At 45.7% G+C, this 10,917-nt stretch overlaps 1 protein-coding gene across 1 annotated transcript; it reads right to left on the minus strand.

Annotated features, from left to right (window-relative positions):
• Positions 1 to 66: 66 nt before the first annotated feature.
• On the minus strand, positions 67 to 8,674 carry HGSNAT (heparan-alpha-glucosaminide N-acetyltransferase). The gene is made up of 12 exons (XM_086463888.1): positions 8,625 to 8,674; positions 8,077 to 8,153; positions 7,422 to 7,452; positions 6,321 to 6,481; positions 5,867 to 5,958; positions 5,019 to 5,170; positions 4,293 to 4,419; positions 4,058 to 4,144; positions 2,770 to 2,847; positions 2,583 to 2,653; positions 2,330 to 2,442; positions 67 to 1,313 (listed from the first exon to the last, which is right to left on the minus strand). The coding sequence occupies exons 2-12, from the start codon at positions 8,135 to 8,137 to the stop codon at positions 1,132 to 1,134; spliced, it is 1,155 nt and encodes a 384-aa protein (XP_086320014.1). The 5' UTR covers positions 8,138 to 8,153; positions 8,625 to 8,674; the 3' UTR covers positions 67 to 1,131.
• Positions 8,675 to 10,917: the final 2,243 nt, after the last annotated feature.

Consider the following 10,917-nt stretch of genomic DNA (forward strand, 5'->3'; position numbering starts at 1 on the left):
CTAAGGTATGGGTCTTAGTTCTTTCCATCTTTATACATACACAGAGAACATGGGGTATTTTAGGCTTTTTATTAGCACTAGTTTGGAAATCATAGCAAGAGTGAATTTTCTGAGTTTGCAAAACCTGTAATCTTACATTGAATTGGTCTGCACTCTCTTCCTTTTTGGCTGAATTCTACCTCTGTTGCTGGTTTTCAGATTCAGGGCCCTTACGTAAATTCATTTATAAAGAGGATTGCTTTGATGGAACTTTGGTAATATCCAAGTGATTAGACAAAGTCAATAGAACGGGCCTTTCTGCACTCTTAGAGTGTAGCACAAGAAACTCGGCCCTCATCGATGTTGGAGGTCTGTAACCCAAAGGCTCAGGACATGCACAGACGGGCTGCTAAACCTGTAGCAGCAGCATGCTGATTCATAAGCCGATAGAAGACATCTTTGGCAGCAGGCTTCAGCAGGAAGGTTTTGATCTAAGACCAAAACTCGAAGAACAGGATGAAGAATGATCAGTTGAGTCACCACTTTCTGCAGCACGCTGTAGCTCAGAGGTGTCCCTGAGCCTTCCCAGACAGTCGCTGCACCGCCGACCCAAGTGCAGGGCTGAGGATGCTCCGGTGCTCCCCAGTCAAAAACATGGCAGAGGTAAATGTGTACTAGCAGCCAGGGTGGCGCAGACACGCGGCAGGTGCCAAGGGTATATACAAACCCCAGACCACCTGAGTTGGGGGGTGCCTTGTCAGATGCAACAACTGTTACCACAGTCCCCTTCTGATAACCGTCGCAGCCACCACCCAGATCCCTTGCAGTTCCTTTTGTCAGCACTGTCAGGCTCTCTTTGACTGCCCAACTGTTGCAGTATGTACAGTTTCTCTGTATGAAGGAGGGAGATCAGTAAAATATTTACAAAATACAGAAAAAGAGCCACAGCAGGCTAGTAAGTTTTAGCTAACTAGGAAAATACTGTCCCTTAAGTCACATAAAAGTCTTGATGACAAACCCCATGGCACTGTAAACTTGAACTAGTATCCCTTTTTCGTAATACAGCCTAGCACTAGTGGCAGTATTTCAGGCTAATCCACCTTATGTACTTGCCCCATCAGATCTAGGCCTGCTACACCGTGACCACCTCTGTCAGATTTTCCAGAATATCCTTCTCCTGTAAAGTAAATACGATATTATGACCCAAAGAGTTGTTGCAGTGAGGTTTTGAGTCAGATGCTCTGCATGGGATTGACTGTCTTGCATCTTCCACTTAAAAGGGAAATAGTTTTCAAACACTTCGTGTCCAATGTAGACCAGGATTGAGTTCATTCCTGAAAGTAAGCACAGGTCATACCATCTGAAAGAGCAGGTATAAGCTTGCTTCAGAGTAAGCAGGCAGAGGCTTGCCAGGCTTATGAAAGTGGCAGCCAGACAACAGCAGCTAATCACAACAGCTAATGTTACTTGCCCAAAGGATGCCACACACGTGTGATTTCAAATACAGTCTGAGGGTTCTCTCCCCCAAAATGTTTATTGAAAAGAAACACAGATAACCTATATGCTAAATTGAAAATTCAACCAAATCAGTATCCTGCAATTGTATTGATAAGGAGAATAATCAGTGTTACTGTCTTCAGGGTGGCCAAGTGCCAACCCGTTTGGTCAGATCTATTGCCATTACAAACACACGCTGACTGCCCTTCAAAGCTCTGGGATTTCTGGTAGGAGATATGATATTGTGCTCTCACCCTACCCATCTTCCTGTCCAGACACCAGACACCAAAGCTGCTGAAAGGTTCCTTCTGCGGTGGGTTTGCATTCTGTACTCAGATGTTTGTCGAGAGCCCACTGTGGCAAAAACACTGTGGGATGCTCTGGGAGACAGGCTTATCTAAAACCACAGAGACAGAACCTATGGAGCTGCCATGGGGATTTCATCTTCCACATCTTCAGAAGTGGTATTACTCTGTTGATAGGCCTTTCCATTAGGTTACCCAAGTCTCAGCAGTGCCTTCCAAAACCAACCATGAAGGAGCTGTGGTATTTTGTTTGGTACTGGGCAGCTGTTCCCTGGGACCTTAACTTGAGACCAAACTGAGAACGGTCATTGGGCAATAGCAGCTTCCAGCCCTCATTTGAAGTCCCTCTCTCCTAAATATCTGGTCTCAAGTGTCACAGTTCTACGCAAAGATTCAGCTCAAGTTAATCATTCTGGCATCCTTCAGGCTACCTCATTCTAAACCACAGCTCTTCTAAAGACAAGTAAAGCACTGGAAACACAAAAGGGTAGTATCAGTGCAGAAAGAATTGGAGGGAGTATGTTGTTTCCTGATGTGATTTTACTGACCTGGGTAGAAAAATGGAGCACCCGACCACAGTCTCTTGACATCCACAAGGTAATACATCAGCAGTAAGAGGATGAAGGCGAAGCAGCTTGTGGTTGTCACATACGATACTGACCTACGCACATTTTCAGTAGAAAGATTATGTGAGGAACTATGCGATACAGATGGATCTCGATGTAACAAAGGTAAAACGTTCTCCAAGGTGAAGTAGTACTTTAAAAAAAAATCATGCTAAAAGTTTATCCCTTTGCTTACCATAAGTTCTTGTTTATGGGAATAAACCCTTCTTCTTTAGAACATTTTGTCAAGATAGCAGAAATAATTCCCTGAAATAGAAAGTTGCTAAAGTTTATATAACCACCGCAACATGTTTCAGAAATAGTAAGTTTGCATTGCATAAAAACACTTGTCTGTTAAAGAGCTACAAAACTATCTGACTTACCATTACTATGCTCCATATGACGAACCGACTCATAATTTGTTTGTGCTGGTCTTTGTAGAACAAGATAATTTTTCCTGCCTAATATAAAAAGAACACAAAAAATGAATTAATGCTGATAAATGTAACTACATTTCAAGAGCCAGATATATTTGCCACTGGCTACCTGTGCTACCACGAATAAGACTTATATCAGCGAAGCAGCTGAAAGCCTCAGAATGGGAACTCTTTGCAAAAAACGGACACAGATGGAGAAAACATGTAAATGTGACCCGCTCAGCAACAGAGGTGCGCCTTTTCTCCCTTCCCTACTACGTTAACACTGAGGAAGGAGACAAGGAAAGAGACAAGGAAGGAGACAACAACTTTGTCAGGTTAACACAGTGTGACTTGAGCTCCGTCTGCCTCAGCAAGGACTGCATGAAGGAAGAACGCCGTGTCAACTCCTCAGCCAGCCCCAACAACTTCTTCACAGCACCACGTCACACCCTGGCCTGCTCAGAGCACACGTTCCTTTTCTCATGCCACAGAGAGATGTGTCCTGATGACTAGTTCCTCAGCATCACACTTCTGTTCCAAGCTCTGTCTCGCAGAGATTCCCAATCCATCTTTACCCAGTGCTACATGAGGTAACGTTCCCTTCCCAGCACAAGAGTTTCAGTTTGATTAACAACTGCTGCACAGACAGAAAAGCCAGCAATGACTAACCAGAACTGCATCAAAAAGCGTCACGATCTTTTAAACACGGTGGTGAGCTGTGAGCTTTTGAAGTTGGTAACACTAAGGTGAACCCCTGCCTCCCTGGTGTCTGGGAAGGTGGGCACACCCAGAGCACCCATACGAGACCACTAACACTGCACGTCAAGCGGAAAATTAGCAAGGGGGAACATGTACAGCTGCACCCTTTCCAGCTGTATGTTTGAAATGAAGCTGCGAAGTCTATGTGTTTCTTGGCCCTATTTTCCAACATGCAGAGCCAGCCTACTCCCAGCATAAGTCCAACCTTAAAACAAGCAAAGGAAGTTTCCGGGTGGATATTTTGCAAACCTCTTGCATCCATCCCTTACAAAAACTGAGAAAAAGTCTTGGTTTATGTAATGCAAGCTACTGCTAGGTTAGATTCCACTTCTCTGACACTCAGCTCAGGCTAAGTCAGCCTGAAAGCATTGCTCTGGAAAGGGTTTTGTTAGAAGCAGTCTCAGCCTTAAATAAAGAAACCAAGTTACTTCCCCACTTCCAAGATTCCTTCAAATCTTCCCATTATAGCAACAGCCAGAAAGCAAAAAGGTACCTGCAGTCCCAGAAACGCCATAAAAATGGTATTTATGGTCCCCAGGATCCCTTCAGGATCATACGGCATTGTCGTTTGGTAAATCACCTTAGAGGGAAAACAGGTGTTAGAGGGCACCTCAGCAACCAGCCTCCTTTCTCTTCCACCCCCCTGCACATGTCATTCCCAAGCCCCTCCTGACAGCTGTGCTCAGTGCTCACTTGCGGCTTCATACTGCAAACCAAAAGCTACTTACATTTGAAGAGGGATGCTGATATATATGGTTTTCCCCAAGAAGCAAACGATCAATGTAACCAGCCGCTCCTCCAGTGCAGTTGGGATAGTTTCCAAAGTCTCCAATGCCCCCAGGACCAAGATAGCCCCTAGGCCAGAAGCAAACAGGGTATGGCACAAAGTGTCCGTACCCTCCACCTGAATAGTAGCTGGTCCACTGGCCCAGCGCACTAAATGCTCGATGTTTTCCCTGGCCAGAGGCACGCAGTGAAACGCAGGTTCTACACAACAGCTGTCTGGTGGCCACCTGTTTTGATCATCACAATGCCGTGAGCAGCTGTGTCGTGAGAGGACAGGCAGTACTGGGAACCTAAAGCAATGCCTCGGTTCAGCCCTGGCTGCCCAGCTGGTGGCTCCACCTGCCCTGCAGGTGCTGACCCTTTAAAGGGGCAAAGATAGAGCCAGAGTTGGCATTGTGATGATCATGTGTCGCTGTACAAAGGCCGCAGGGAGACTTTAATCCTCTTCTTCAGACAGAAAGGAACAATGATGTCACATTTATAACACCTGGTACTTTAGTATCAAAGCAAAAAAAGTTTTTTCACATAATGAGTGCTTCTCTTAACCCCGCTGGTCTAAAAGGTCTCCTCTTCATTCTTTCCCGATGGCTAATAAAATGTGTTTTCTGCTCAGTAGAAGCAAAACAACGTGTTGCCCCATACCAAGTAGACTGAGTGCACAGTCTTACCTGGGACAACCTGGCACTGGTAACAAAAAGGTCAGGCAGAGCCAAATCACTTCTAACATCAGAATGAAAATCCACTGTGGCCAGTAGGGGAGAATATCCTGCAGAGCAGGACATGGCGTCTCCTGCGTGAGATGGAGAGAGGGGGGTATTAGCTGGCAAGTAAAAACCATCCCCCTGGGGACATCCTGTACTTCCTGGCAGGCAGTCCCCCAGATACAAGAGGGAGCTGTTGTCATTACAAAACTGGGTTCTACCAATAGACCTTTCATCCTTCACAAACGATTTCCAGACACTAGTTACGTGGGGGAGGGGGAAGAGACAAACCAAAACAAAAGCCCACAATGTTTTTTAGCTTGGAAAATGTCAAAAAAGAATTTTGATTCATGAGTAGAACAAAAGCCTTTTGGGAAAAACAGACCCCAGAAAGGCCAAAAAGCAGTATTACTTTCCCCTGCTGTGAAAAAACACTGCCAAAATTAACCAGACAAAACACAGGCCACAGGACTTAGCACAGAGATGCCTGTCCCTAGGGTCCCTTGGCGGTGGAAAGTCATCAAAAATGCCTGGGAACGCCTGCTTCTAAGCACCATCTGAATGGATCAATGAAATCCTCAAACACAACAAAGCTAGATGTGATAAAATGCAGACTGAGGCACCGAAAGGTGCATGTTCCCCAAAATTTTTGCCAGGTCACACTGCGCTTACACATCAAGTAGGATGCCACATGTTTTCTCGTCATGTCTTGTGTTCTTTGTGCCCAAACAAGAGCACAAAGCTCCCAAACTCTACCCCAGTATCACTTGTCATCTCCCCACGTAACTCACCAAGGTCCCACTCTCAGCCCCAGCTCTTGTAAACAGGAGTTCAAGAGCAGCAACCACCAGGTACGTGAATCCCAGCCTTTGGAGCACCCCAGGAATACGCAGATTATCCCAGGACACTGGAAGACATGCAAGCAATGTGGGAAAGGAGCAGACATGGGTTCTTTTGTATATACAGAAGCTACCCTTCTCCAGGAGAGCTGAGATGTACTGCACCTGCAGGTACAAGGAACACCTCCACTCTGCCACCCCGCTTTCTGTAAATCATAACCTTGGGAAGTCACCACTAAGGTGGTAAACAGTGGTTGGCACAGGGGAGAGAACTGCGTCAGTGTGGAACTGAACAGCACCCTACAGGTGCCATCCAACTACCCACGTGCAACCGGTCAGTACAGCAAGGCTGACACTTTCTCAACAGCCCAGCCAAGGAGGCAGGAACAACAGCTGCAGAAATACAAGGAAGAGAGTGAGTTCCACTCACGTGGCCCAACGCAGTAATTGGGATTTACAACTATGATTCCCAGCAGGATTAGCAGAAAACTCCTCCAGAGGATTTTGCCAAGCACCTTCCGCTTGGAACTTCCCCACCTCAGCACAGAGCTCAGTGACAACGATATCGATGTCCCCATGATGAACACAAACCTGGAGAACAGAGCAGATGGGAAATGGAGCTGACAGATGTCTCACCACACATGTGAGCAACAGCAAACACTAAAGCTAACAGAGTGGCCTGCCTTGGCCCGACAGAAATGTGTGCATTGAGTGAAATTGGGCAACTATTTCCTGTGATTGCTATGACTTTGCAGACAACTGAGCTTGCACTATGGGACCTTTCCACCTCTTTCAGTGGTCAGTCAAGGCAATAAAGTTCAGGGAAGTAATTGTATTCTGGTCTTTTTGCAGCAATACATATGCCACCAAAAAATTGTATTACCCTAAATTAAATTAGTATCTTCAGAGCAGTAAAACAGGAGCTGCAAACTTATTATTCAAATTCAGAACTGACCCACTCCTCCCCTCTAGATCAGGTTCACAGTCCAAGTCCAGTTCCCATCTCCAAGAGTAACCACAACTGGTGTGTATTTTAGAGAAGCATGCTAGGGGCAGATGGGATAACTGGCTTCCCAGTAAGACCATTATAGAGAGATGAGCTTAATCCAAAATTCCCCTGGCTATTTTATCTCTGGGTACACATCAGGCTTAATCCAAAATTCCATTGGCTAGTTTGTCTCTGGGTACACATCAGTCCAGCTTTGAATCTTGCCAGACTGCCTGCCTTCAACACACTAGCGTGGCAATGAGCTCCTCGAGGACACGGCACTTCCACTGGCAGGGTAACCTTGGGCCTCCCACTGACTGTGTGTGGGGGGAAGAAGGAGGATGTGGGGCAGCCAAAGCTCTTCTACTGGTTCATAAGGGTGATGCTGTTACGTGGAGGGGCAGATTCCTATCAACCGTTTAACACAAATTCACCCCTCCAAATGCATTTCCACATGGAGGCAAGGTGCACACAATGTTCTCCTTGCAACCCTTTAACAAAAAGAATCACTTGACCCAAGAACTGTTCTTCAGGAAGACTTACCATGGAAACACCAGATCCGCCACTGTTAATCCTACAGAGAAATATGAACAAACACATTATTTACTTTGAACCCTCACTAAATTTTAACATTATTGTTGAGTTTCCAGAGGAATTGCTGCTTCCAATTATTTGATGCCCCAAAATCTAAAATATGTTACAAACAAAACTTACAAAAAGCTAATTGTTTTGCTTCACTGCTTTTACCATTCTTCAAAATAGGGTTAGAACTGATTTCTGTGTCTTGGAAAGATTTCAGGGACAGGATCCTCACTATTCTCCACGAGGGCAGCACAATGCCCAACCCCTTCCCCATCAGCTTGCCAATCAAGGCATCATGTTTGCATCAAGCATCAACCACCACCAGCTTCACTGAGGTCATTAAACGACAGAAAAGTTAAAGATATGAACCTGTGTCAACAATGAAAAGGTTACACACAGACTGTGATCTGAAACCATCCCGCTGCTGTGTGACGAGCAGGACTATACGCTGCTTTGCCCAGCAACCTCCCAGGCCAGATACCCTGCTGAGGCAAACTGGCACAGCGTCCCAGCCTTCAGCTGAGCAGCAGCTCGCTGCAGCACCTGCAACGCTAACCATACCGAGCTTCTGCTGCAGTTAAAACCCATATTAACTGTCGTCTCGACTGTACTTTACCATTCCAACTCTCATGTTTGAAGAACCAGTATTTTCCTCCTCCATAGTTAACAAACACCATAATTATAAGAGAGAGCCTAAAAAGACAACAACAAAAACACACGCAAAGTATCACATGTTGATGAAATACATACATATGAACACACAGTTAATGTTTACCCCCACTAAAACATTTCTAACTGTGAGATCTGCTTCATTTTATTTTTAAAGCAAGATTATGTACAAGGTTTCCAGCTTTGCCAACCAGGAAACAGTGTTTCAAAGATCATGGGTGGCGCTGAACCAAAGTAGGTTCCTTCACACAGCGTTTTCACACTGAACATATGTTGTTCTTTTCCACCCTCTGCCACAACTTTAATGTTTCCTCAAACTTGATCAATGCAAAGTGTTTCGGAAAATCCAAGAATTAAACCCTTGATCATCTTCCAAGTAAAACAGACCCCCTTGAACCGTCCATCTGCTATGTATTTCCATACGCTGTCAAACCACCATTAGAAAAATCTCATTCCCCTTGGAAGAGCTGCTTTTGAGCAAGGTCTTACACTCACCCTCGGAACGTGTCCAGGGAACGCAGCCGCTGCCGAGAAGCTGTGCTCCACAAACGCGGGGTGGGATCACTGCTAACGGAGTCTGTCGTGTTCGGGGACCCGAGCTCCTTCAGAAACAGACCAGACACAGGAAGGGCAAGTCAGCAGCTGCATCGGCTGCCTAGGCAACACAGGTCAGCAAACTGCAAACTTTCGCATTCGGTGTTCGCCTTTGTTCTCCCCATCTTACTCTGCTTTTTGTTTCCCCACCTGCTACTTCTAACCCTGTCATGGCTCCACCATATTGCAATAATATTTGTGGATGCTCCACGCTCCACCTTTGACCAGGGTGGAAACAACAGTGCAGTGAAAAGAGCTTGTGTTTGAGATTCATGAGAGTTGGGTCCAGGCCCAATCAGCCATGGACTTGCCGTCACTGTGAGCACTGCTCACAACAGAGCTGAGTAGATCCAGTTGCTGACTCTGAATCAGGATTCACCCCATCGGCACTTGTCCGACACCATTGAGGGACTGTTTAAAGAGCTAAACCAGCATAAAATAAATCTTTTCAAACACAGGCGTAGCTTCTTTCCAATCAAGTTCCCTAAATCACTCTGATCAGCCCCAGTGACAGCAAAAAGCAGACATCACTAACACAGCAATGGTGATGAAAAAGTACAAGAACAGCTGCAGAGCTCTGCTCACAAGTCTTCTGATTCTAGACAGGTTTGGACCTCCTAGATGTGAAGCCCAGACTGTGATGATCTATCTGTATTCTAGTACAAAACACAGCTCATCCAGAAATGCCAGCTCTAGGGCTGCCAGAGAAATCTTCACTTAAAGTGTAGATCCTGCTAAAATTCCTACTGCACTGGAAGCAGACCTGAAAGCTGGCATTTCGTCCCTTCCTTTACATTGTCTATGTCAGAAGGGGACAGTATTTTCACCAACACGTTTGTTTCAAGGGAATTAAAGAGGGCACAAAGCTGTATATTCAAGACTTGCAAGAAGAACTCTGCTGAGAATCCACCAAACTTGCGTGGAAACCCAGTCTAACACTCTCCATTGACATAAAATTACCTGTCTGACATCAACACAAGATTTGCCAAGGGGAACATGCACAAGGGGAAGATGATTAGTAATAAACAAGTCCCCAGATGTCCGGACAGTGTGTGTTGCTCAGAGATGAAAACACTACAGAAGGCAAATCAAAGATGCTGTGGTCACTCACAGAATTAATCAGACGATCAGTCTCTCTGGGGTTCAGTTTCTTGTAAACACAGTTTCTGACTAGATCAATTCTGAAAATTAGTAACAGTTTAAAACACCAAACAAAACAAGAAGTATTTTACAGCCAATTTCATCTTAATAGCACTATTCAGCAGCATAAATCAAAAGTTGGGACAGTCACTATCTCTGTTTTCCCAGCTCACACACGTAATACTGAGATTCAGCCAGTAGCTGGGACCTCAGTTAAGTCCAGCTGTGTAATTCACTGCCACAAGCTCAGGTTCAGGGGCTTTATTCTCGGGTCGTTTACAGGCAGGGATGACTCTCGTACACAGAATGGAAGGCTGCATACGCTACACAGGCTCAGGTCCCACTGACCTGTACTGCCGATTCGGGGCTAGACCCAGGAACAAGTCACGGGAGGGTGAGACAGGGTGCGTGCCAGCTTCCAGCAGACACCAGCTGCTCTGCAGCAACCGCTCTACACACAAGCTAACAAGGCTGCGAGGCAGCCCTCGCAGGAAGTCCTACCACGCTGGATTTATTATCATACGGACAGCTACCAGAGCTTAACTTGTACACGGCAACGTGGTACCAGGATCTGATCTGCAAGCAGGGCTACAGGGGGACTCTGAAGCACCACCACGCTACAACGCCTGTTTTTAAACTGGGGGCCCCACTTCATGTGCAAGGAGGTATTCAATGCTGTGCACTTACTTCATAAAAAGGCGCCCAACAATCAGGATAGCAGGGATCCCCATGTAAACCAGGAAAGCAAAGAGAATAGCTAAATGAAAGAGAGAAGAACACAACTATATAAATGATCTAACAAAACCATTCAGCAGCCTGGGCTTGGCCAAGCGTGACACAAACATGACAAAAAGCCCAACCCACCAATCATCACACCACCTTCTCCATGCAATACGTATGCCCAGCCTTAGTACCAGAGGAAAAAAAAAAAAAACAACCCAACCCCAACAAAATCCCAAAACAACCTAAACCAAAAGCAGAGTAGTTTCAAAGTGCAGCTCAGTGACCGCACACTTCAGCATAAAAAGGGCAAAATAAAACTGCACTGCATCAA

This window comes from Leptosomus discolor, chromosome 4 (assembly GCF_034619465.1).
Source record: "Leptosomus discolor isolate bLepDis1 chromosome 4, bLepDis1.hap2, whole genome shotgun sequence".
Lineage (NCBI taxonomy): Eukaryota > Metazoa > Chordata > Aves > Leptosomiformes > Leptosomidae > Leptosomus > Leptosomus discolor.